Here is a 25810-nt window from a genome sequence, read left to right on the forward strand (position 1 = left end):
TATACTTTTGTTTTTAAATTTACTGATTGTTAAAAAAGATTAGACTCACTTTCAGACAAATATTGAAAGTATTGTTGGTCCAAAGTTGATGAATTCTTCAACTGTAGTTGGTATTATGTTTGGAATGTTTATGCTAATTTTATTCTCGAATTTTATTTCTAAACTCCATGGAGAGCATTGAAGGATTCACGGAATGGGAGCCCTTCGCCCATTAAGAAAATGTGTAAGCATTTGCTCTTTATGAGATCTAAACACCTCGAGGTTTTTCATAGAGTCAGGAAACAAAACTTAAGATAAAATCGATTATAGACATTCTAAGCACAATACTGATTACCGCTGAAGGGTTCATCAACTCACAACAAACGATACTTTAAAAAATTTTCCTAGAATGAGTTTGACTTCCCTCGATTCTAGTTAAAAAAAGACTATTGGATTAATAAAGCTTTCAAAAGTAATTATTAAATTATTGAAAGAAATAAATATTTTTTAATAAATATTTAAAAAGATCTAATAACCCAAAAAGAGGGGACCTCTAATGAAAATAGCCTAACAAAAAACACGACTCATTCGCTCCACAAAGTGCACTTTGAGTGAGTGAGTGGTAGACAAATTCATCTAATAATTTTATTCACCATTCAATTTGCCCCCTCCAACACCCCCATTAAATTGGACTCACTTCCCACATCGATTTGCGCATGCGCATAAGACTCAATTGACTAAACAAAGCAGTAGTACCCCCCAGACAATACGTGAAAAATGCCCTACCACTCTCACTCCAACCAAATCTACACAAAATTTCGGTCCACATTTGCCTCCCTACTAATTAACTCATTCTAAAGTTTTGGACCACTGCACCGCCGTGTGTGGGTTGCGCCACCTTGACCCTCTGTTTTACGGGCTTTTTGCCCTCTGCTTCCCATCACGTGAATCCCGCTTGGCAACTTAACTTTGTTGGAACTAGTTCTGTTTAGCATAAAACCAAAAAAGTGAGACAAAAACCTTGGTTTAAAAAAAAAACAGACAGAGTCAATCAAAAATTGTGGAAATCAAGTAGTGAATTATGTTTTATAATTCAGCACCAAAACATAACACAAACAAAATGGTGCATAGGGAATATGTGTTTTGTTTAAACATGACAAACTTATCTTTTTGGGAAAACACCATTTTTTGCTGTGGGTTGCATTCTCCACAATGTTTTTCTTCCTCTCTCTCTTCCATATTCCCATACTAAAATAATAGCCATTAAGAAAAAGTTATTTTCTTGACAGCAAAAGTTGTAGTCTGCCCCAACATTAACTCTTTTTTAAAGAGTTTCTTTGATCTTAAGTGCAGATAATCATAAAAAAAAAAACACTTATTTTATAATATAAATCTATGAAAAAATATTTTATAATATAAATATTCTTCAAAACTATAATCCGAACTATTTATAAAAGTTAAGTTTAAATTTTGTTATTTGTTTTGTACTATGATACTTAATTTTTATATTTTTGAATTTTGAATTTTTACGCATGATCAAACAATAGTTTTAAATTATGTTTTCTTAAAAATTAATGCAATAAATACATTATTACATGTTAGCTTGTTATCTTTACATTATTAATAAAAAATCAGTTAAAGGATTTAGCAATTATTATTTGTTATCAAAATTAAAATTTTAAAATTTAAGGACTAAAAAAGACATAAGTGAAAAATTTGATGCATAATACAAAATTAATAACAGAGTAAGAATTATAAATTTAAAGAATAAAATAAAATATAGAAGAAGTAATAGTAAAATTGGGCAAAGGTTGAAATGTTTAAATTGATGGAACAGTAAGAGAGAGAAAAAAAGAGAGATTAATTTGTTTGTAGGACAAAAGAGATTAGAAAAACGAAAGATGCAAAGAGATGGAGCGGGTCGGAGTTGGGGACTTGGGCACCAGAGGGTTTCAGTTTGACTATCAAATCAAATCATATCTACAACCCTAAACAGGAAGGAACGTCTGCTTTGCTTTCATTCTCAATGGGACCCTATTCCTTTCCTAAATCCTACATTGCATTTATATCCTAATGCACAGAAATTAATATTAGGAAAGATACTTAAAACAATGGTAAATTAACAAAAGGAGCAGAAGGGGGGCAATTAGGTCGGCTAAAAGTGAAGCAAAGCTTGGACCCACTTCACCAAATGTTACCTACTTCACCAAAGCATATTTATCATGAACTTTAAAATCTAGAATATGTATGTTTAACATCTTTAAATTCAAAATAGCACCCTTTTATAATATAAAGCTGGCCACATCATTTATTTTTTATTTAATGCGAATTTATAAATTTAAGCATCACAATCACGTCATATCAACAAAATTATTAACATCTATAAATCCTATATGTGGAGTGATTCACCATATATTAAATTATGCAAACTTTGGTTTTGGTTTTGGTACCAAAGAAACCAAATTTGGGTTTTCAGTTGTTATTGACGTGCAGTGCATGGAGCTGCAACTGGGACTCGCTCTTCCACCTCCTCCTTTAATTCCCATCGAAACCTTCGACCTAAACAGCTATGGTAATTACGAGACTAGAGAGGCTTTGGGTTCCAATGCTTTGAGTTGGCCTCTGCTAAAACTAGGACCAGCTGACAATGACATTAACAACATCCACCACCACAACAGCAGCAGCAGTAGCTCTCGCGGCGGCGGAGCTGGCTGCAAAAATCGCAGCTTTGATGAAGCACCATTCTTCGATGAGAAGAGAAATGTTCCCAAAACGCTGCATCTTTTGCTTTGGACTAACCAACCAAATGATGAAGACGACGACCCTAGCAATGTCCTCCACGAAAATTCTTCTTCTGCCATTTTCAAGTCCTTCACTTTCTCCCTTTCTTTGTTTCTGTGTTCGGATTTTTGTCATTCATGGGGTATTTGTGTATATATATGAAATCATTTGGTTTAATATATAGGAATGGTGGAGAGGGTTTAGTGGGGTGGCCGCCGGTGAAAACCTGGAGGAAGAAGGTACATCACCAAATTCCCAACGGCGGAGCTGAAAACAATCGCTTGCTGGCGGTAGAGAATGGCATTGGTGGTAGGGCTTCAAAATCCACGTACGTGAAAGTAAAAATGGAAGGAGTTCCAATTGCTAGGAAAATTGACCTTAGCGTCCACCATTCCTTTGAAGGGCTTACGAACACCTTGATGAGAATGTTCGGCATATGTAAGTAAATTCAAAACATTAATTAAGTTCAATAGCAAAGGAAAACATGAACCAACTGTTATATTTTTTTTCCCATCTTATTTTGAGAACAGCCGATGGCAATCGAAAGATCTTTAAACTCACATATCAAGACAGAGAAGGAGACTGGTTACTTGCAGAAGATGTTCCATGGAGGTACCTGTTTTTCTTCTTTCTTTTCCTAACCTTATGTTTGTTTAGATAGAAAGTGATGGAACCAAACTTGGTTATTACAGGACCTTCATTCGTTCCTTGAAATGCCTGAAATTAATAAGAAGCAGAGGCTAGGGAGTGTCTTTATCATCATGTTTTCATCATGAACAATCCTGGACGTGGCCATTTTTTTTTTAGTTTGCTTGAATTTAGAATCAGTCTATGAAATATATAGTAATTTAACTCTTTTTTAATCTTAAACAACAATCAAGTAAAGTCTATGAATCAGCTTGAGCCGCCTTTTTTTGTTTAAAAGTTCAAGCACTTGATTGACCACCATGGTTAGTCAGGCTACTATTTAAGAGCAATAAGCTTTGAACGCTCTGCTTCAGTTATTATTCTCTCTCATTTCCTTTCTAACTAATGCTACAATGGAGTGGTAACTTTGGGATATTAGTATTTGATTAAAATCTTCTAGTGGATTTAGTATATGTCTTTTGATTTGATTTTTTTTAAATTTTAAAATTTTGTCTTGACAATACTAAGTTTTGTTATTCTCTAAATTTGATATGGTAAACATACCATCACATGTGTCATATTAGCCTATCATTTTCAAATATCATTCACAAAACAATCTAGTTAGGAATGATCTAATTGGAGAACATGGATTAAATCTACAACTTTACTTATAATATAAGACTAAAACAAAATTTAACTACTATTGTTTAGGTCAAGATTGAAATTTCAAATTTTAAAAGCAAAAAAAATTAAAATTGACTAATTCGAAAAGTATAGAAGATAAAATTAATCAAATTAAAGTATAAAACTAAATTCATAACTTACTTAGATTACAGGGACTAATAACAGAACATGAACCTTTCTGGGCTTTTCAAAAGGGCAAAAATGAGGGATATCCAAGTTACAGAGTCTGGGCTACTAAATGTGCCCTGCTAAGTTTTGTTTAGCATTATTTTTTAAAAGTATTTTTGAAGTCAAAAGCATTTTTGAATAAATAATTTTGGGAGTTATATTAACTTTTACATTTAGGAAAAGTATTTTGAGGTTAAATAATATTTTTAACTTTTATTTATAATTTAAAGTATTTTATGTAATACTTATATTAGATATAAAACATTTTATTGAAATTTATTTCAAATATATAAATTACATATTTGAATTTGTAATGTTTATATTTTAATATTTAAAATATAATTTATATATTTCAATTAAATTTTACAAATAAGTAATATTAATTGCTTAAAATATTTAAATTTTTATTTTATATGTCAAAATATTAATAATGAGTAATAATAAATTGTTTTGATAGTTTTATTGAAATAATAATGAACTTAAACATTATTTAAACGGATTTTTATATTTTATTACAGAATGTCTAAAATGAACATTTATTTTTAAAAGCACTTTTTAACAGTAATACATAAGGCTAGTTTACTATTAAGGTTGAAAAGTGTTTTAGAAAATTGTTGTGAAATTTTTTTAAAAGAGTATTTTTGAAAAGTTTGATAGTATTTACTATTGCTCTTAAAAAGTACTTTTGAGAAAATAAAATAACAATTTTAAACATGATGTAAGTAAAAACTTATTGAGGAATTAAAAGGTAATTTAATTGAAAAGCACTTTTCCAAAAGCAAGTTAAAATTTTGACTTTTTTATTAAGTTAAAATAACAGTTTAAAAATAAAATTTAGTTTGAAAAGCTATCTATTTACTAAATTTTTTTTATTTAAAATCATAATTTAGACCTCAATAACAAACCTATCTTAAACACTTATATCTTAAATCCACCTCACTTACTTCACTTACTTTTCAAAAGGTAACTAAACCAGAGTCATGAGTCATCACTGTTTATCTCATAAATGATGGCACTGGCAGCCTATCTTTGTGATTTGCAAAAAGATTTTCTTTTATTTGAAATCTCGGTTAATATTTGACTATTCGGATTATTTTATCAATAAAGGCCCATTTCTAATTTTATTTACGAAAATAGGCTAATTTTTTTCATTATTTACCGGAAAGGGTCGAAAAATACAAAACGCGTCCAAATAAGAGCGTTTTTAGGTGAAATTTTAGCAAATCGTATCCCTGGGAGAGCGATTTGCTCCGTGTTTTTCTAAAGTTAGGGTTTTTTGCATGTTTAGTCCCCAAGGTTTTTTAATTTAGGGTCTTTAGGGTTTAAGGTCTTGTTAAAATAGTTTAGGGTTAGGGTTACGGTTAGGGTTAGGGTTAGGGTTTTGTTAAAATAATTTGAGTTTAGGGTATAGGGTTTAAGAATTTTAAAAAATAAATTAGGGTTTGGAGTTTTTTTAAAAATTAATTAAGTTAGGTTTTATGGGTTTTAAATAAATTAATTAAATTAGGGTTTAGAGTTTTTTTAAAAATTAATTAAATTAGGGTTTATTTTTAAAAAAGTAATTTTGTGTTTAGGTTTAGGGTTTAGGGAAAATTATTTTGACAATAAGGATTTTGTTTTTTTTCTAAAGTAGTTTCAAAAAAATTAATTTTGAGAAGACAGTTCTGAAAAAATGGTGTCAAAAACGCTTTAAGCAAGATGCACTGTCAGCAAAAATATTGAAAAAAGCTCTCATATGGACGCTCTTTTTTTACATTAGTTCTTGGAAATAATTTTGAGAAGACGGTTTTGAACAAATGGTGTCAAAAATGCTTCAAGCAAGATGTACTGTCAGCAAAAATACTGAAAAAAAGCTCTCACGTGGCACTCTTTTTATACAGTAGTTCTTGAAAAATAATTTTCAGAAGATGGTTCTGAACAAATGGCGTCAAAAACGCTTCAAGCAGGATGCACTGTTAGCAAAATTGATGAAAAAAGCTCCCACGTGGACGCTCTTTTTCTACAGTAGTTCTGGTTTGGCCTTAGGCTATAAATGAGCAAAATTTCATTATCAGGTTGTATAAGTTACAACAAGAAAAATTAGAAAGGCTAAACAGAATAGAAATTGAAGATGAGTGAACGTATTAGTGTTGTTATTTACTATGATGGTAAGGTCTGTGACACCGAGAACGGCGTTGTTTTTTTATCGGAGAACACAGCGCGACTGGTTTTTAACTAGAACATAGATTTGATAGAACTTCGTAAAAGAATTAGGCGTAAAATCTTCGAAACGATGCCAATGAGAGTTTCATCTATTAAGTATCGTTTTGTGCTTCGATTGATCCCGTGACATATGACTCATTTGATATAAAAGGTAGTCATAACTTAGAGGCAATGGTGCATACTCATCTCACTAGTGGACATTTGCGACTTCAGCATCTACTGCTGTTTGAGAGGCATACACGACCTCTACCCGACACTCCGTTAGTGGGAGGTAGAACACAGAAGCACCAGTGTTTGGTGGAAATATGAAATACACAACTCCTGCACGACACTCGGTTAGTGGATGAGACATGCACATCATTGGGTCGATGTTCGATGTTGGAAATACATATTGGGAAATGACGTCAACTTCTAGTGGTTGGCGATCTACATCTGATTGGGGACGTTACGAAATGTCCACAAGAAGGGATGATGTACTCTCTACGACATCCACCGGCGATAGGACCTCGTACGTTGCAGATAATGATGGGTCGGATGATGAGTCCAATGTGGATCCACCTCAAGAGCTCAGACCCAATGGTCTAGAAGTTGCATTATTTTCTAAACTGAAACCTGTTCCAATCGAACCTGAAGATGTTGAAGGGGGTTCAGATGAAGAAGAAAAAGATTCGCGATTCAAGGCGTACCGTCTCCAACCCACATGCATAATGTCGATCTATCGACAGATAATGCATTGGAGTTTCCAAATTTATCACACAAAATGTGTGACCGTACAAGTTCGTAATTGAATTCGGGTGAATTGAAAGTTGGTAAAGAGTTTTCCAGTAATGATAGTTTTCTTGATGCATTGAAACAACATAGCATCATGAACGGGGTTAACAACAACATGGTTAAATCCAAATCCGAGAAGTTTGAGACTAAGTGTGCAGTGCAAGATGGTACATGTTCATGGAAAATCATGGTTTCGGTTAAGAAAAAGATAGGCTTGTGGGAGATGAAAAAGTACAAAGGTCTACATATCTATATTGTCGGTACAGTATCACTACGTGTTTAGGGTTTTTGAATAATACTATTATTATTTAATGTTGCATTACTTAACGTACTTTGTTGACAGGTGTTTCACAAGATCATCCTAAGATAGATTCAAATATGATAGCTACCTTAATACTACCGACGGTGAAGGCGAATCCCAAGACTTCTGTATTGGTCTTAATTGCCAATATTCGTAGCCAATTGAGGTAAACGCCCTCTTACCACAAGGTTTGGATAGCTAAGCAAAATGCATTAGAAAATATGCATTGTGGGTGGGATGCCATATAATGAGGTATGACAGTGGTGTCAGGTGCTGAAGAGGTAAGTCCTAGGTTGTATAACAATGATCGATTGCTTTGTGGATGCCAAGTGTTCAAGCGTCTGTTCTGGAGCTTTAAGTCATGTCGATATGCATTTGTGTACTGTAAGCCATTGGTACAAATTGATGGTACATTTATATATGGTAGATATACCCATCGGCTATTGCTAGTTGTGGCACATGATAGCGGTGGGAGAATCCTTTTAATTGCGTTTGCAATAACACCAGGGGAGTCAGGTGATGGCGTGATTTCTTCTTTCTAGGTTAAGGAGGCATGTCTGCCCCCAACCTGATATCTGCATTATATTGGATCGGGGCACTGGAATACTAGTCGTAATTGAGCGACAGGGAAGCCTATAGGATCGCACACACCATTGGTATTGTCTAAGGTACGTTGCGTCCAACTACTACAAGCAATATCGGTCTACCACTGAACGACGACAAGTGACCAACATGGGTATTTAATCTCTATTAATATAATTTCATTTATAATATTCAATTTATTCTGAATGGAAGAGTGATATGTAATTTTCACGTGTTGGTGATTTTGTGTCCAGTTAACGAACAATGCGTAGACTACCTCTATAACATATCCTCGAACAGTGGGTACAAGCATACGACGGCGGCCTACGATATGGTCATATGACCTCAAACCTGGCTGAATGCATAAATTCTGTTCTAAAAGGAACGCGTTATTTGTCGATAACCTCGGTTGTGTGAGAGACATATTTTCGTTAGTGACACTATTTCCAAAGCGAGCAGTGAGTTATAAAAGCCAAATACAGTGAGGCCATGTATGGTACCAAAATGTATTGCAAGAAATTAATAAGATGAAAGCGCGGGCCAACACCAAGCACACAGTGTGTCACGATCGCGACAACCAATGGTTTCGTGTGACGGAGTTTGACAAACCGAACCAAGGTATTACTGGCGGGCAATATCGTGTATACTTGAGAAATAGTACTTGCGACTATGGGATGTTTGACGCATTTCATTATCCATGCGCTCATGCAATTGCAGCTTGTCAAAATCTTCGTTTGGATCCTATGAGATATGTCGACGAAGTGTAGAAAATAGAATACATGTACAATGTGTGGAGACACGTATTCCCATCGGTCCCAGATGAACGTAAGTGGTTGTTTGTATCGCTTGCTCCGTTTAAGTTGTTACCAGATAGAAAATTACGTCGCAAACTAATAGGTCGACCTTCCACGAGTAGAATACGTAATAATATGGATATTCGGGAAAGAACGAACCAACAGAAATTGTGCGGATGGTGTAAAAACTTAGGTCATACAATTCGATCATGTCTACATCGAAATAGTTGATAATTGTTGTAATGAAACTATGTTGCATTATTTCTATTGTATTATTCAAAAGAACTTATATTTTATTAAAAATATAAAAATAATTTACTATTAAATGAAACAATATAAAAATAGTTTGTACAAATATATTAAAACAATTTATATTAAAATAATATTAAAATAATTTACTATAAAATATTAAAAATAACTTTTATTTTTCAAATAAAACAATATAAAAACAGTTTGTACAAATATATTAAAAAATCAATGTATATGCCAGTCGGAATCAATACCACATAGGGGTGGTCGAAGGTTACGCGCTGAATTCCTCCTTGGTTCAGGTTTCGGCCGGGGTTGTGGTTGTTCCAGTAGGGGTTGTGGTTGTGAGTGTTGGGAGGATGACCCAACTTGATAGAATAAATAATGCGGAGGTGTTTGCATCACCCACAGCGGAGGTGTTTGAATCTCATAAGGTAATGGGGATTGGTAATGAGATGAGCTCCCCGACGGTACCTTGTGCGATCCCTCCTGCGACGATGGCCTACATATCGTCAGTTGAGTGGGAGTCATCAAGAAAAAAGATGCACCGGGCCATACATTCCAACCTGGTATAGGACTGAGAAAAGGAAACATATAAGGGTTAGGATACATATAAGGGCTAGGATACGCACCTAGCATAATCTAAAGAGGTTGTGGTGTGGGTGTCGTCGGTTGAGGCGTTAGGCCCGGTATATGTGTGGGCGCTATTGATGGGCCCGTGCCATCATCCATTCTCTTTAGATTTAAAGGGCCCCGTCATTCTCTTTCGACATGAATTTACCATGCCTTTGCTCTTTCGACAGCAAATATGGCTTGTCATATATCCTAAACTATGACATGTATTCTAGCGCATACGCTAACTCTGGAACGTTGATCGGTTCGCGAGTAGGTATATAATCATATTGATTTTCTGAAATTTCAATATATTCCGAGAAGAATACCGACCAATTCGTATTCGATTGCTGTAAGTCGATTTTGTACTTATCATCGAGTACCTTAAGTGCCACAGAAATCGATTGTCGGAATCCAAATTGCCGCAACACTCTCCGTCTGGTGCATCTCGACAGTAGCATAGTTGACCAATGGGACCTTAACATGCCAAATGTTCGGATTTTGAAAGAATTCATCTAGAATTACTGCTCGAATTATCAGATCCTCGTATGGTGTCTATTGAAACTATATGAACGTGATAAAAATATTAGTTATATACATAATACTAAATACTAAATACTAAATACTAAATATGAAACGACTATTTTATGTATATATATTATTTAATACTTACTTGCGCTTCCGACCGTTGGTCTAATAGAAGTCGTATATCTTCAAGAACGGTAGGTATTCCAACATAACTCGCCGAATGGTTCCACCTAATTAAATAAATTTTTAGCATACAATTATATTTTAAATTTATGTAATAATTGTAAATCTAATATAATTTTACCTCGTTATGAGTGGGAATATATATGGGTGGTTCACTTGAGGATGTAAAATGGAAAGCAAAACTGAACATATGATTGTAGTAGAGGTGCTCATAGGCAGGGCGGTCCGTCGGGAAATATGGGAGGATTCGGGTAAAAATATAGGCCCGAAATATGGGTTTGGCTCGGGCAGCAGTTTTTTGGCTCAGGACCGGTCCGGCCCGGCTCGAATATATAATAAATATATATTTTTTATTTTTTTAATTTTAAAATACATTTTAATTTTTTTATTTTTAAAATAAAATTTTGGTGTTTGTTAAAAAAATGGGCTGGGCTCGGGCTTAGGAATTTTTTCCCTGGCCAGGCCTGGACAAAATTTCAAGCCCATATTTCAGGCCGAGCCCGGGCCTAGGACGCGAGCCGAAATTTTTTTCTAGGCCCGACCCGAACCCGGCCCATGAGCACCTCTAGATTGTAGTAGTGATAGAAACCTCCGATTTTGGCTTTATTTGGTGGTGTCGCCCCGCACATCTCCCGGTACAATGTTGCCAACACGGCAGATCCCCAACTAAATTCGTCAGCTGCTTTAAAATCAACGAGTTTCAGCAGCCACCTCAGATGTACGAGGTTTTGTAACCAACCCATCTCGATCCGACTTCCCTAAATATTATCCGGAATCGCATCGAAAAGATCGTAGCATACGGCTCCCCAATCAACAAATTGAACGGACCCGATGAATGCGAACCCATCCACCGGCAATCCCAATTGTAACTACACGTCATCCAAAGTGATGGTACACTCTTCGCATGGAAGATGGAACGTGTGCATCTTGGGTCTCCACCTCTCCATTAACGCGCTGATGAGTTTCAGGTCCAACTTGCACCCCCACCTATAGTGGTCACGTGCCAAAAACCCGCTTCCCTCAAGTAATTTTCTATCAACAGTGATGGATATAACATTGTAACACCCAATCTACAGACTGTTATAAAAAAATATAAAATAAAAATTAATTAAAATTACATAATAAAAAATATTAATTAATATTCAAAAATTAAAATTAACCCGACCATTGCTAACACATTTTTTAAATTATAAAAAAATACTAATTTAGAAAAAAAATTAAAGGAAATAATTAATTAAAAAGAGCTTTGAGAAATTTAGGGAGAAATTTGAGAGCTTTTTTTGCTAAATTTGGAAGAAATATTGAGTGAAAAAATAGGAGGGGGTTTTATAGTGTATTTTTTTACCGTTAGATCCCCAACGGTCAATAATTGAAATAGTCGTTGAGGAAAAAATACATGGAGCAAATCGCATCCCGGGGGAGCAATTTTACCACGTCAGCAAAAGCGCTTCTATGTCATCGCTCCCCCAGAGACGTGATTTGTTAAAATTTCACCCAAAAACACTTCTACGTGGACACATTTTATATTGTTCGACACTTTCTAGTAAATAATAGAAAAAATTGATTCATTTCCATAAATAAAGTTAGAAATGACTATTGATAAAATAGTCCGCTATTCGCCTATGCGAGATACAATTCATTTTTTATTAAAGATTTACATGTAATAAATATGACGGCCATTACCTGTAGCTATTGATGTGAATTTTTTTTTACATCACTATTTGGGCTTTTAGCGATGGCAGACGGTGTGGTTATGCGAAATGGCGACCGCCACCTGCTATTTGAATCCCCATGGACATGAAGACAAGAGAGATGGTGGCAACAAGGGATGAAGCTGAGCTGGGAGGAGGTGGTGGGGTTCCGGTCGTATTGTGGCTTGTTCCAGGCACAGGAGCAGTCCTGGGGCCATTTCGGACTTCAACACTCAGCTTTTGGCCCTCAGCACAGTGATCGGCGAAAGTGCAAATGAAGTGATGGTCACCGATACTGTTAAGCGTAATTCTCGCAGGTCCGGTGCTCCGAGTAAGGATGGTATTGGCACTGCTGCAGGCGTTGTAAGCAGCCTCGGTCACCTTGGCAACATCATGTTCTCCGGTCGTAAATTTAAACACTGCAAAAAAAAAATCGTCACAAGAAAATTAATATCTGTGAGAAACTGAACAGAGAAATTCTCACCAAGAATATCCCCAACTAAGAAGTTCTTATTGTCTGTCCAGTTATGATATTATTCAGTATAACCGGTTGGGATTATCCAACCAACGGTGTCACCCACAGTGTAAGTTCCAGCATATGTGATCTGCAGCACGTTTGAAGCCAAAACAACAAGTGTTGCAGTCATGCTGACGATTTTCATTGCCATTTTCTTTTATCTGTGTCTGGATATTGATCGTGTTCTCTGCTGCTTACAGTCGTTCCCCCTGGCCTTGGGTCTTTTGTCTCTCTTTTTGCAGTACTGAAGTGTTGTTGTTTATCCTTCTTCCATTATACAGTGGTGGAGGCCGAGTTACAGCTTTCATGGAAGTTGCCGAAGAAACTTGGGGCCTGTCAATTAATTAATAGCGACGTCTTGTGGGGGCAGTTGTTTGAATGCCATCCCCCCATCATTACATTTGCAACTACCTCCATTAAGTCTTCCACTTCCTAAAATTATCATTTCCTTCCCCCTTCGTTTTTAGGTTGTATTATTGTTAACGAGAAAACCCAAAATCCCGCCAAGGAAAAACGAGAGATATCCAAGTTGCAGTCTGGGCTTCTAAATGGGCCGAGCTTGCCAGCGGCAACAACCTGTTAGGTTTGAATGTAAGGCATCTACCCATTAATGGTGACACGAGCACCCTATCTATCTTTGCAATTTTTCTTCTTTTTTAACAAATAAACAGTACCATATAATTTATCAAATGGGATTGGTTCAAGCCTAATAAAAAAGATTACGGGATTACCATATGTATGCCTCCGCCTCTCCAACAATGCATGCCTTTTCGAAAGGGTTAAACTTTGTTTTCTTTTGCTGAAGCTTTAAAGGTTCATCAATGACACCATCAAAAATCTAAACAAAACTGCTTTAAAGGTTCAAATTTCACATGCATGATTTATTTTAATATAAAATTTAACACAATTGTTATATTAAACAAATATTAATAGAAAATATTTAAAATATAAAATTAATTATTGGAACTTATTTTTTACTCCAAACATTATTTCATTTACAAATGACAATTATTTATTAGCTAATTAACAAAGCAGTGGCTAGCAAATATTAGAATTCAAACCCTAAATCCTATCATTTCTTCCCTCAATTTGTAATATTATTAAACTCATATAAGGGCCTCCTACACTTAGAAATGGCATAACTAAAATAGTTTTATTATAATTAGATTTGTGGCTAGGTCCAAAGTTTTATCCGAAAAGTGATAGAGTTAAGATAAAAATAAACTCGAAAAATAGGTTTGAGCAAAAAAAAAAGGCTCATTTAAAAAATGAGTCGAGCTTCAGTAAGATATTTTTTGCCCAAATTTAGCCCGAATTTGTAAAAAAAAAAAAACTGTTATTTTGTTGTTATTTTTATACTATTTTCTTGTCATTTCACTATTATATTGCTAGTATTTTGTAGTTATTATTAGGATATTGTGTAATTCTTATTTTATTGTTAATTTTGTTACTATTTTAGAGGCATTTACTTATTAAATTGCACCTATTTTAGTGCTATTTAAGTATAAAACTTTTTTAATTTATTTTCAATTTATTGGAAAATATTTATTCTAATGTTTTTAGTGTTTTTGATGTATTATATTTATAAAAATATATATATAAAAATAAAAAATAATATGGACGTGTCGGACCCGAGTTTTAACTTTTATCAAGGTTCAGTTTGGACAAAAAATTAAATCCATTTTCGGGCCAAGCCCAAGCCTATCAATCGGGACAAAAATTTTATTAGGGCCCGACTCATGGACAACTCTAATTATAATCCAATTTGTTGTTGGGAATACCGAAAGCAAATTGAAACTATTCAAGCACAATAGATTAACCCGACAAATTACTATTGAATATTAAGATGGGACGGAAAAATCATTAAATGCAAATAAAATAATAAAAATAATAAAACACCAAATTTATGAGATTCAACAATTTAATTACATCATCAAGTACCAACATTAGATGATAACTTCATTAATAGATTTCCCAAAAGTATATTCAACACAGTGGCGGAGAGATTGGGATGAAAACAAACGAAGGCAGAAGGCCTTCTTTTATACGACGGGTGAGGCGGCATAATTTGGTCCCTTTTCCAATAATACGATCAACTTGTGAAGATTTCTCTGATAAAATTTTACTAATGAACCAAGATTTAATACGGTTATAACATATTATTCACTAAAATTGTATAAATTAAATAATGCATGGTAAAACATAATGCTAAAATCATAATATATTATAATACTAAAATCTTAGTATATTACTTTAATTTATTTTTATTATATATCCATGCACGTTTAATTTGTATTTATTAAAATATATATTATTATTTAAATGTTTAATAATATGTTATGCTATAAATATTAAAATATATGTATGGATACTTAAAATTTCAATTTAGTAGTCAAAGTAGGAGGGCGTGAACTTAAGTATCTTTGAAGCACATTTATCAATATTATATATTCATATGCATAAATTATTTATATTTATTTTAATATATCTATTAAATGATTAAAATAATATGTAAAAGTTTTAATTCAGTAACACTGCAAAAATATTTTGTAAATATAATTGTATAAAAGACCAACCCCAGCATTTGAATATATAATATATTCATATTAGTATAAAATAATTTAAAATGTTTTTTAATTTAATAATTTTGAATATACGTTATATTACTTGACAAATTAGTATTCACATCCTTAATTGAATAAACGCATCTTTTTTAGGATTATACAAAGAAAATTATTAAAATAATATAAATAAATCTGATTATACAAATAATATATATGGATTATATTTATAAATAATTTTTGTGATAAATTAGCTAAATATATATAATATATTTAATTAGATAAGCAAGTGACAATCTCTCCTTTTTTATATTTAAATTTTATAATTTTTATTTACATTTCAGAAATCAAATTTAAGTTTAAAAAATTTAAAACAATGCTGAAAATTTTAATAGATAATAATAATAAATATTATGTTATAATTTCAATTAGATAATCAAAATTTTAAAATTTAGAGAAAAAATTGATTAAATATTTATCCATTTTATTTAACTTAGATGTTTATTTATATATTATCTACAAAATTAATTTTGAAATTTAGTTAAATATTTAAGTAAATAAAAATATTTTAATACAGTTTTTACCTTTAAAATGGTCTCCTTTGCATTTTTTGAGATAAAATTATTTTAACATTAATTATCTTTAATTTACTTTCAATAATCATAAATCTATTAAAATTATAATTATCTTTTTACCTACCAATAACTTTATAAATACTGCCGTAAAAACTTACACACGCAATAAAAACTACACTTTCAAGGTCAAAGTTGTATGAATGGCTTCCACCATATCCGTGGTGAAGCTAATTAAACGGCACATTCACTCTCTCAATATGGGTGGATAAATTAAGTTAGACTGCTCCATATGGTTTGAGATTTTTAAGCCTCTTAACAGTAGATTTGATGGTCATTTCTTCTTCACTTTTTGCTTCTTCCTGGGAAGATTTTAGATCGGTTTGTGACTACCAATTCAACAACACTTTGTACTCTCATTTTTTAAAGAAATATAATGTTTTATCTTGAAAAAAAATACTAATTTTAAATGAAAATAAATTAATCTGAAGCTTTTAAATATAACAGTATCAAATATATATTAATTACAAACTTTTAAAATAAAATATTATTTTCAGAAAAAAAGACATTTCTATTATTTAAAAATACATGATAAGGTATTTATTACAAAGTTAAAAACACATAATATCATCTAACATTCAATTGATGTAATTTATTGAAAAATATTAAAATATATTTGAAAAACAAGATAATAAATAAATAAATAAATAAGCATCAATTTTTTATTGGATAGGGATGAGAGGAAATGATATTAAATAATATACAACATACAATATTTTGTATAAATACTTAATTTACATTATTATTAATGAACATATATGAATCTTTAAATAAATTTTACAGAGAGATTATTTAATATTTTGATGATAACTTCACTATTACAAAAGTTACAAACTAATGAAACCTTAATTAAAAGGATTTCCAAAAATATACCTGTAAGTATATTAAAGAAAGTGGGAGAGATTGGGAAGCAAACAAATGGAGGCACAAGACCTTTTATACAACGCCTGAGGCGCCATAATTTGGTCCCTTTTCCATGTGGGGCAAACACGCCAACATCCAACACAATCCCTGTAAAATGAATCTACAGTATAAGATGTCTTCTATCTCTCTGCATAAACAATGGTTTCAGCAATGGACATTGCTTGAATAATGATGGCCAGGGCCGAGAGAAACATGGATAAGGAAAACAAGGTGGCACGTGGTGCAGATGATTCATCGGCAGCTATAACATCGAATGCCACCTTTTGGCCTTGCTCACAGTGAGTACCAACAGTGCAGATGAAGTAATGGAATCCCTCTGTGGTAAAAGGCACCCTTACTCCAGCCACTGCGTACAGAGTCATTTCCGTAGCGTTCGTATTGCAGTTATCGTAATCGGCCTGGTTTCTTACTTGAGCTGCCGTGTGATTCCCAGTCCAGTTGAATACTGAAATATATAACAACAAAAGTACAGCACAAAAGCAGGGGTTAGATTTATAAAAATTATATATATACAAGTAATTAGGGTCTGGTACTGGATATTGTTATTACCTGCTGAATCTCCGACCTTAAATTCATATCTATTTGCCCAGCTAGGATAGTACTCACTAGAGTTACTAGGGGGGACATCCCACCCATAACCGTCTCCCACTTCATAATCAGCTGCAATTGCACCCTTCAAAAATGCCATTGCCACCATTAACAATCCAACCAAGCTCAAACTGAAACGATGGTCAGCCATTTTGTGTTACTCAGGTCGTCCCTAGGGATAATACCCCCTTCTTCTTTGGTCCCTTGGTGAAAAGTTTCGATTTAGCAAGAAAATTTAAGTGGATAATTTGCCAACTACCTGCTGCATAAACATGAACTGTATATATATACAGAAGGGCAAGTCGGTTAGAAGATGACAAGTGTATAACAAACATGGAGGAAAAGTAGAAGTCGAATACGTTCCAGCGTTAGCGTTTGAATGTTCAAATGATTGTGTTTCATTCTTGCATGTTTTATAGGATGAGAGACTGCTTCAATTCAATGATCATGACCTGGTGTATTCCCCTGTTTTGCAGATACAGTTAATCATTCATTCAATGGTGTTACCTATTTGCTGATGAGTAAAAAGTTTACTTAATCACGCAAACCGCAATTGATCAGTTTACTAAATCTTCTTTGACATATATACACATAAATAAGGGGAAATGAAAATAAAAAAAAAAAGGTAGAAGGACGTCACGTTCTATAGATATTAATGTATTGTATATTTTGGTTTTTGTAACCCTAACTTCATCTCAAACATCAGCATTACTAAAACTTGGCGTCATGCTAGAAATCAACTCTTGGGTCAATTTTATCTGTCATCAAACAATTATATATATATTGTTCGTAATTATTGACATTATTAAACACTTGCTTTATGATGTTAACTTACTGATTCTAGATAATTCAAAGCATTTTAATTTCTTAAGTCAGCATACTTTATGCATGTAAATAGCTCGAAGTTTGTTTAACTGTTTTAATACATAATTGTTATTGTCACCAAGGGACTTAACATTTTGCAAATAATATTAATTTTAATGTGTTTTGCTTCAATGGTAAGGTAGAGATTTTCATCTAAATATAATGTTTTATAGTGAAAGTCATTAAAATTGTAAAGATTATATTAAATCTAATTACCTCTTTATAAAAATATGGAGAGAATGGGAAAAGGAAACAAAATTATTCAGTAACTGTAATCTTTTAAATTGTTGGTATGAATTTAGTGATTTAAAAGTTATTATATATTAATTACGTGCGTTAACAAAACACTTGTTTTAGTAGTGTTCATAACATGATAATGAAAGTGGTGCTAAGGGCCGTATTTGAACTACATTCAACCACTCACTTGCATTGTTGTCAAGTGATTAATTCACACTACTAACTGTGCCTTAATTTAGTTTAACCAATGTGGTTACTTGAGCTGGTATAACGTACGTAAATGTTGGAAACACGGCTAATGATAATGTTTTTTTTCCTTTTCCACATTTAATTTTCCTCATGATTAGATAATTGTGACAAATTGAAAATGAAAGGACAGTCGAAAGTATCTACCCTGGACTTTTAAGTCCAATGTCATCAACGGTGAACTCATAGGTAAATGTAAAATCGTAAAATGGGCTTATGATTTCTCATATATGTAAATCTAAGTCGATTTGCCTTAGCCATAGTAAAGTCAAATTAGAGAATAATTGGGTCATGTAAAGGCTTAACGCTTTTTTTTTTAAACAATTTTCACAAAAGAAATAAAAAAGTACAAAATAAAAAAGATTAAGTCAACAGAATTAGGTATCATACACCACCGCCTTGGACGGTGATGTTATAAGATTTTAAGATGACATCTGTTAGATTAATAGTTCAAATTTCAACTTGAAGAACATTCTTGGGCAGTTAGCATAGGCTGAAGGGTGTTGAAAAAAGCAACATCCAGTACGTAATTAATTGCAGGGAGGGCGGCTAGCTATAAGGTTAAATAAATGTGTAGCTAAGCTGAGTTGAATGGTTGAAAGATTATGCAATCAAGATATGGTTAGGTTGTTTTTGCTGGTACCATCCATGTCCTTTTTGTTCAATTAAAGCCATGTGTACCAAATTGTAGTATTGAGATTTTACAAAAGCTGGGCGGTGGGCAGCAGCCACTTGACACCCATCATTCCAAAACCTCCCAAAAAGGAGATACTGAGAGGAGGAAAAACAAGAACCATTCTTTCATTGTGTTTTCAATTGAAAAAAAAAAGGGGGGGGGTCTGATTAATTTGTAAAGCAAATGAATCAAGCTTTTTTATTCAAACATACAAAAATCTCACTCCATATGATAAACTATAATGATAATAACAAAACGAATGAAGACTGTGTCTGGGTATACGCTACAAAGTGTGAAGTATACTGAACTGACATATGAATCTCACATAAAAATGAACAGGCAAAATTAGCAGAACAAAGCTAAGGCAATGGACATGAAAACAAGAGATATGGTGGCAACAAGGGCAGAAGCTGAGCTGGAAGGATTGGGGGTTGAACCAGGTGTGGGAGCAGTGCTGGGGCCAGTTCTGACTTCGATGCTGAGCTTTTGGCCTAAGCTACAGTGACCGTCGAAAGTGCAAATGAAGTAGTGTTCACCGGTCCTGTTAAGGGCAACACTCGCCGGTCCTGTAGTATATCGAACGATGGGATTTGTAGTGTTGCAGTTGTCGTAAGCAGTTTCAGTCACCTCGGCAACATCATGTCGTCCGGTTGTAAAACTAAACTCTGCGAAAACGTTGGAACATTTTTCGTCAAAAAAACACCAACTTCTTTAATTCAAGTAACAAACTTAACTAAGTTGGATCTAAGAAACTCACCAAGAACATCCCCAACCACGAAGGTCTTATTGTCTGTCCAGTCATCATAGAATTCAGTATTATTAGGGTTAGGGACTGTCCAACCGGTGGCGTCACCCACAGTGTAAGTTGCAGCATATGTGCTCTGCAACACGGATGAAGCCAAAACAACAACAACAAGTGCTGCCATGCTGATGATTTTCATTGCCATCTTTCGTGTTCTCTGCTTATACAGTCGCCCCAAGATCTTTGGCTCTCTTAATGTGTTGCTGTTTATCCTTCTTCCCACGGATTAGAATATATATAGAGTGGTGGAGGCTGAGTTATACATTTCGTGGAAGTTGTTGAAATAAGCTTTGGGTCAATTTACAAACAGCCATGTGATGTGGGGGAGCAGTTGTCGAATGCCATCCACACACGGCAAAACCGAGTCATTCCATCGACGTCTTTATCATATTCACATGCTTGACCCTTTCATTTTAAAAACGAAAAAAAAATTGAGGAAGTTTGCCAAGTTTACTAAACTATTAGGAAATTTATGTTTTGGTGGTTCAATTTTAAAAAATTAGAAAATGGTCATTAAAATTGTTGTTGTATGATATTTTTTTTCATATTATCTGTACTAATCGAAAGCTTTCATTCTCTTTATTTTCTACAATTTAATATTTTTCATGAAAAAATTTTAAAACTTACAAATTTGTGAATCAAAATCTAAACAGTTTTATTCTTCAATCTCTAATACTGACTAGAACAACCTGGATTTAATGTATGTTCTTTTACTGGTAGATCAATTATCAAATCATCACTTGGACCTTCCTAGTCAAATTAAAAAAAAAAAACTTAACAACTCAGTAATTTAAATAAAAACTTTCAAATAGTTCAATAACATAAATGAACTTTTGAATCGTTCAGTAACAAATTTATAATTTTTTGAAGTCTAATTTACCCACAAACCAAAATCAGCATTCGCCAATCGCCACCGTCCATTTTAATCTATGAACTTTCAACACGGCAAAGGAAGGGATGAAGTAGAACAAGGTTGACTAGTGGCTGTTTTTTTTTTACATTAGCTTTTAATTGTTTAGTTTACTATTTCTACTGTAATATCATTTATAATTCCGGTTCCATTGGTTTTGATGTCTTTTGTGGACCAGAAGCACTCAACATCTAACAACTTAATTAAAATTAGGTGTTAAAGAATTTTATTAAGATGTTGATTTTCACATTTCACATTTTAACTTTGAACTTAGGACAAAGTACACTAATATTATTATAAACACCGTACGATGCACTTAAGCATATATTAAAGTCGCCATATACAAATTTTGTAAGTCTAATGGGCGTCCCAACGTGAATTATATATTGCTTTGACGATTTCGGTATTTGTTTTCTAAAACAAAATCGCTAGATACGCCATTGCCATTTGTCAATATCTTAGGCTAGATATTTATAAAAATAAATTTCTTTTTGGGTAAACTATAAAGATAGTCAACCAATTATAATAAAAATTCATATTAAGCACTCAAAATAAAAGTTTACAATTTAAGCACTCATATTATATAGTTTAGTCATTTCGGTCATTCCGTTAAAATAACAAACGTCAAGCTAACATGAATAATAAATTTAACCTCAAATTTTACATATTATATCAATTTAGTCATGATTTAAAAATATTAACCCTCAAAATTTATAAATAATCTCAATTTGATCCTAATTCTAAAAATTCAAAGAAATCTATAAAAATACATAAATATTTTAAATATATAATAATAATTTTAAATTTTATATCAGTATTTATATTAATATTAAATAAATATAATTATAGTATTATATTTGAAAAGTATGACTAAATTCCAAATTCTCAAAAAGTACATGGATTTATCGCATATTTTACCCAAAAAGTTCTAACCACGACCTAGTCCGGTTTAAATCATGGCAAATATAAGTTCGGTTCTTTATGTTTTTCATTTACTTAAATGCTGAAATTTGTACCGATCAATATGGAACGAGAATGAAAGCTTGGAAATATTCAAAAAAAACCTTTGGAGCTTCAACTTTTTCTGAATTTACTTGCAGACTAACACCAAATTGTATCAAATTTTCAACCTGTTTGAAAATTCTTTCCTTTACAAGAATTACGTTTGGCTTTAATCGTATGCATCATGTATTTTGTTTTTGTTCATGAAATAAATGGAAAAAATAAAATAACATCAATATATAACTGGCACATATACATTTTTCTTTTTCTGAATAACACTGTAACATATTACTTTAAAAACACAGCATATTACACTCATTTGTAGTATAACTTTACATGTTTGCATATATCAGGTCTCACTAATATATCACTAACAGACACACATGCATTATACAGTTATTTATCATTACATGGGAAGATGACTCAATGAACAATCAGTATAACTATCCCTAAGGAAGCTACAGTCATTTGAAAGGAGTCCAAAAAAATCTAAAAGGGTCACAAGGTGGGGTGAAAGATAAGCCTGCATTATGTTAAAACTATAGCCTATAGGAACTCAAGGCTTGATCTCACCTGAATTGCTTCTTCGGGTTTCATGTTAATTTCGTTGACGCCTGAAGCATTTTGTTCCTCATTGCAGTTTGCCAGTTCTTTCTCCTTGACTGATGTTTCGGATTCAGTAGCGTTGCTACCATGTTCCCCCTTTTCTTCTCCTTCCGCCTCATTTTTCATTTCTTTGGTATTGAGTATGTCGGGTTTGTCCAGCTGCCTGGTTCCAACCCCTTTCTCTGTTTCAGCCACTGGCAGTTCAACATTTCCCTGAGATGTTGTGCTTGCACTCTCGAAACCTTCTTTTTTCCTTTGCGCAACTCCAGACGCATCATCTTGTGTGCCCTTCAATTCTTCAGCATTTTCCTTACCTTCTTTGACATCAGCAGATATATTAGCATCTTCTCCAAGTTTCACTTCTTGTGAAGTGGGTACGGTTTTGCTATCAGCATCTTGTGATTTATAGTGTTCATCTGGCTTTGCAGTGACCTTTCCAGCCTCTCCTTCCACATTATCTCTCTCAGATTGTTTATCCTCTTCCATATAAACGTCTTTAGTCACCTCAGTTCCTTCAGGGGCAGTTTCTGATTCTTTGATGTCCTTTTCTGAAGCAGATGATTTTCTGCCTCGTTTTTTCGGAGGCTCACCTTCTGGCATTGGCATTGCTTTTACCTTCTCACTGATCCTTGCTGATCTCCTAGGGTTCTCGCTAGTCCCCCAACTGAATTCTGATACCAGAGGACCACCAGGGTGTGCTTTAAGGTGCTGTTCCAATTGTCTCTTGTTACTAATTTCCTCCCCCGTCGGAGCCGTGAATATGATCTCATTTTTCCTAGGTGTCCCCCTTTTCTTCGGCATGAACTGCAAATAGAAAGAAACCCCAGATTGTACTAGCTTGTAGATAGGAAATGTATATAGTGACATATATCCAATATATATAGATATTCAAGACCATACATGAAAATCTCCTGATGAACTGAAAGTGAGCATATATGCATGCAAAATCTATGGCAGGTTGATAATCAGTCATCTTAAGTCAAGAAAAGTATGCAGAAAAGCACAGAATAATTCACAAGTTCTTCACTAACCATAAAATGCTTGAATGAGCACAAAAAGGAATGTCAGGTCAAAGATGTAAACTGTGCCTCGCTAAAACAGCCAATTTATACAAGCAATAGCGCTATCACGATTTCCAAAATATTAAGATAAACAAAGAAAAGCAGATACACGTCATCTCCAATATGCATCTTACATACTGCTAAGGTTCATTCTCTTCATAAAAGTTCTAGAGAAATCAAAGCATAAAATAGATAAAACTAAAGATAGTAATCAGAAAATGTCAATATGCTCATCACCCCGAATTAACTTTATGTACACTCCAAGGCAACTTATCACATAAAGTTACTTAGTCCATAGTCCGTAAATGACCAAGAAACGTTCAAATTGAACATAACTCCAACAACATTAGAAAGCACCTGATACATTGGAACATGCTTGAACAAGAAAATCACAATCATAAGAGAAATTAAGAATATAAGTCCCGAGAAACAACAGCATTCTGACATCTAGCAAAACATTGTACACAACAAATCAACACTGAATTAATTGTAAACATCGAAATAAATTCTTCAGCATCGATGTTGATTTCAGATATATAAAAAATCATATAAATTTTACAAATTGCTGAAAGGTTTTGAAATAATGTTTAATCGACTCGCACTCTTTTAACTTCATTCAAAGCCAATAGTTAACATAGCATCTGTCAAATGAACATTACGTCTTCCAAAATCCAACTAAATGGAACTAGAAATTTTATATGGGGTGCCCTAATTTGCTTATTTGTCTCATGAAATTATTTAAAAACAGAAACCCAGAAAGTAAAGAAAAAGCAGCTTCTACACAACTCTAGCTATTGCTTTGCTTCCAGTAAACTGGGAAAACCCAGAAATGTTCAAGAACAAGCAGAGCAAATGAACCCCCAAAACAGAAAAAAAAACTAATCAGAAATTACAATTAATTGAAGAAGCACACACACGAAAAGAAAATCCGAATTGAAAATTATCATTAGTTCCAAAATTCTATCACAAAATTCCCAAATATAAATATTAAAAACATAAATGAACAGAAGTCAAACATCCTAATTAGAAATAATCAAAGCTAGTATAAAGTATAACCCATGTTAAACTGAAGCAACTAAGATTTAAAAGAAAAAGAACCTTTTTCTTCCAACCAGGAGGAGCAGGGAGTTCAAAGCAAACAACGTCCTCTTTGCCACTCTCCATTTCCTTCTTCTCCGACATGCTCGCCATTTACACCTACTAATTACCCATACAAGTAATTTATTTTATTTATAATAAGGAAGAGTATGCTAGAGTGGAAGAAAATGTCGACAACTAGAGATCTCCGGTTTTCTTTCTCTCTCAATTTTTTATTATTATAAATTTTAGAGTTTCTTTTTCAGAATATTATATTTCGACAACAAAATTTATCTTTTTTCCGACACCTGTCCACGATTTATTTACTAATGAGTTTTTTCCATAAATATTTTCATGTATATTTATTATTTAAAATTCTTATCGTATCTTATTCTGATGAATAATTGAATTTTTAGATGGATCTAATTTATATCATTTTCATCTTCAATAAAATATTTAGAAAATAATTACTATAATAAATGTAGGAATGTATATTCTTAGTTGGAAGAAGTATTTGGATTGAGTTTAATAAAATTAATTTTAATCAATAAGTGATTGGGTGTAATGGTAACATACATTATTAATAAAAAGATTCAGATTTGAACTTTGAAAACAATATTGTTGGGAGGAGTAACCATGAACCTTTAATAAGAGTCTATATCATTTACGACTCCAACAGGAAATTAGACACTGATAGTATTAAAAAGAATACAAGAAACGGAAGAATTTAAAATTTTCCCCCTAAAATAATAGCACATGATTTGTGTGGATCAATTATTTTGTAGGTCACCTTTTTCATGTTCCATGTATTGTTTTACGAGAGAGAGAGAGCACATCAAAATGTGAAGAATGTCAAATGCAATCATGTTGTTCGTTTTGATAGGAAATTAAAATTATAAACTTTTAAGTTTTATTGTACAGTTGTGTCGATTGATTTCATCTATATCAATCGATA

At 33.1% G+C, this 25810-nt stretch overlaps 4 protein-coding genes and 1 pseudogene across 4 annotated transcripts; 1 reads left to right on the plus strand and 4 right to left on the minus strand.

Annotated features, from left to right (window-relative positions):
- The first annotated feature begins 2389 nt into the window (after nucleotides 1-2389).
- Nucleotides 2390-3764, plus strand: LOC105769168 (auxin-responsive protein IAA9). Its single transcript, XM_012589626.2, has 4 exons — nucleotides 2390-2846; nucleotides 2945-3198; nucleotides 3291-3372; nucleotides 3453-3764. The coding sequence occupies exons 1-4, from the start codon at nucleotides 2476-2478 to the stop codon at nucleotides 3502-3504; spliced, it is 759 nt and encodes a 252-aa protein (XP_012445080.1). The 5' UTR covers nucleotides 2390-2475; the 3' UTR covers nucleotides 3505-3764.
- Nucleotides 3765-12009: 8245 nt separating this feature from the next.
- LOC105769113 (stellacyanin-like) lies at nucleotides 12010-13112 on the minus strand (annotated as a pseudogene).
- A 3465-nt stretch (nucleotides 13113-16577) lies between these two features.
- LOC105769114 (cucumber peeling cupredoxin) lies at nucleotides 16578-17921 on the minus strand. Its single transcript, XM_012589544.2, has 2 exons — nucleotides 17336-17921; nucleotides 16578-17231 (listed from the first exon to the last, which is right to left on the minus strand). Exons 1-2 carry the CDS (start codon nucleotides 17523-17525, stop codon nucleotides 16906-16908), a joined length of 516 nt encoding a protein of 171 aa, XP_012444998.1. The 5' UTR covers nucleotides 17526-17921; the 3' UTR covers nucleotides 16578-16905.
- A 1647-nt stretch (nucleotides 17922-19568) lies between these two features.
- On the minus strand, nucleotides 19569-20420 carry LOC105769115 (umecyanin). Its single transcript, XM_012589547.2, has 2 exons — nucleotides 20155-20420; nucleotides 19569-20062 (listed from the first exon to the last, which is right to left on the minus strand). Exons 1-2 carry the CDS (start codon nucleotides 20342-20344, stop codon nucleotides 19743-19745), a joined length of 510 nt encoding a protein of 169 aa, XP_012445001.1. The 5' UTR covers nucleotides 20345-20420; the 3' UTR covers nucleotides 19569-19742.
- A 1927-nt stretch (nucleotides 20421-22347) lies between these two features.
- Nucleotides 22348-25093, minus strand: LOC105769111 (methyl-CpG-binding domain-containing protein 11). Its single transcript, XM_012589542.2, has 2 exons — nucleotides 24877-25093; nucleotides 22348-23521 (listed from the first exon to the last, which is right to left on the minus strand). The coding sequence occupies exons 1-2, from the start codon at nucleotides 24967-24969 to the stop codon at nucleotides 22658-22660; spliced, it is 957 nt and encodes a 318-aa protein (XP_012444996.1). The 5' UTR covers nucleotides 24970-25093; the 3' UTR covers nucleotides 22348-22657.
- Nucleotides 25094-25810: the final 717 nt, after the last annotated feature.

Source organism: Gossypium raimondii, chromosome 5, assembly GCF_025698545.1.
Source record: "Gossypium raimondii isolate GPD5lz chromosome 5, ASM2569854v1, whole genome shotgun sequence".
NCBI lineage: Eukaryota > Viridiplantae > Streptophyta > Magnoliopsida > Malvales > Malvaceae > Gossypium > Gossypium raimondii.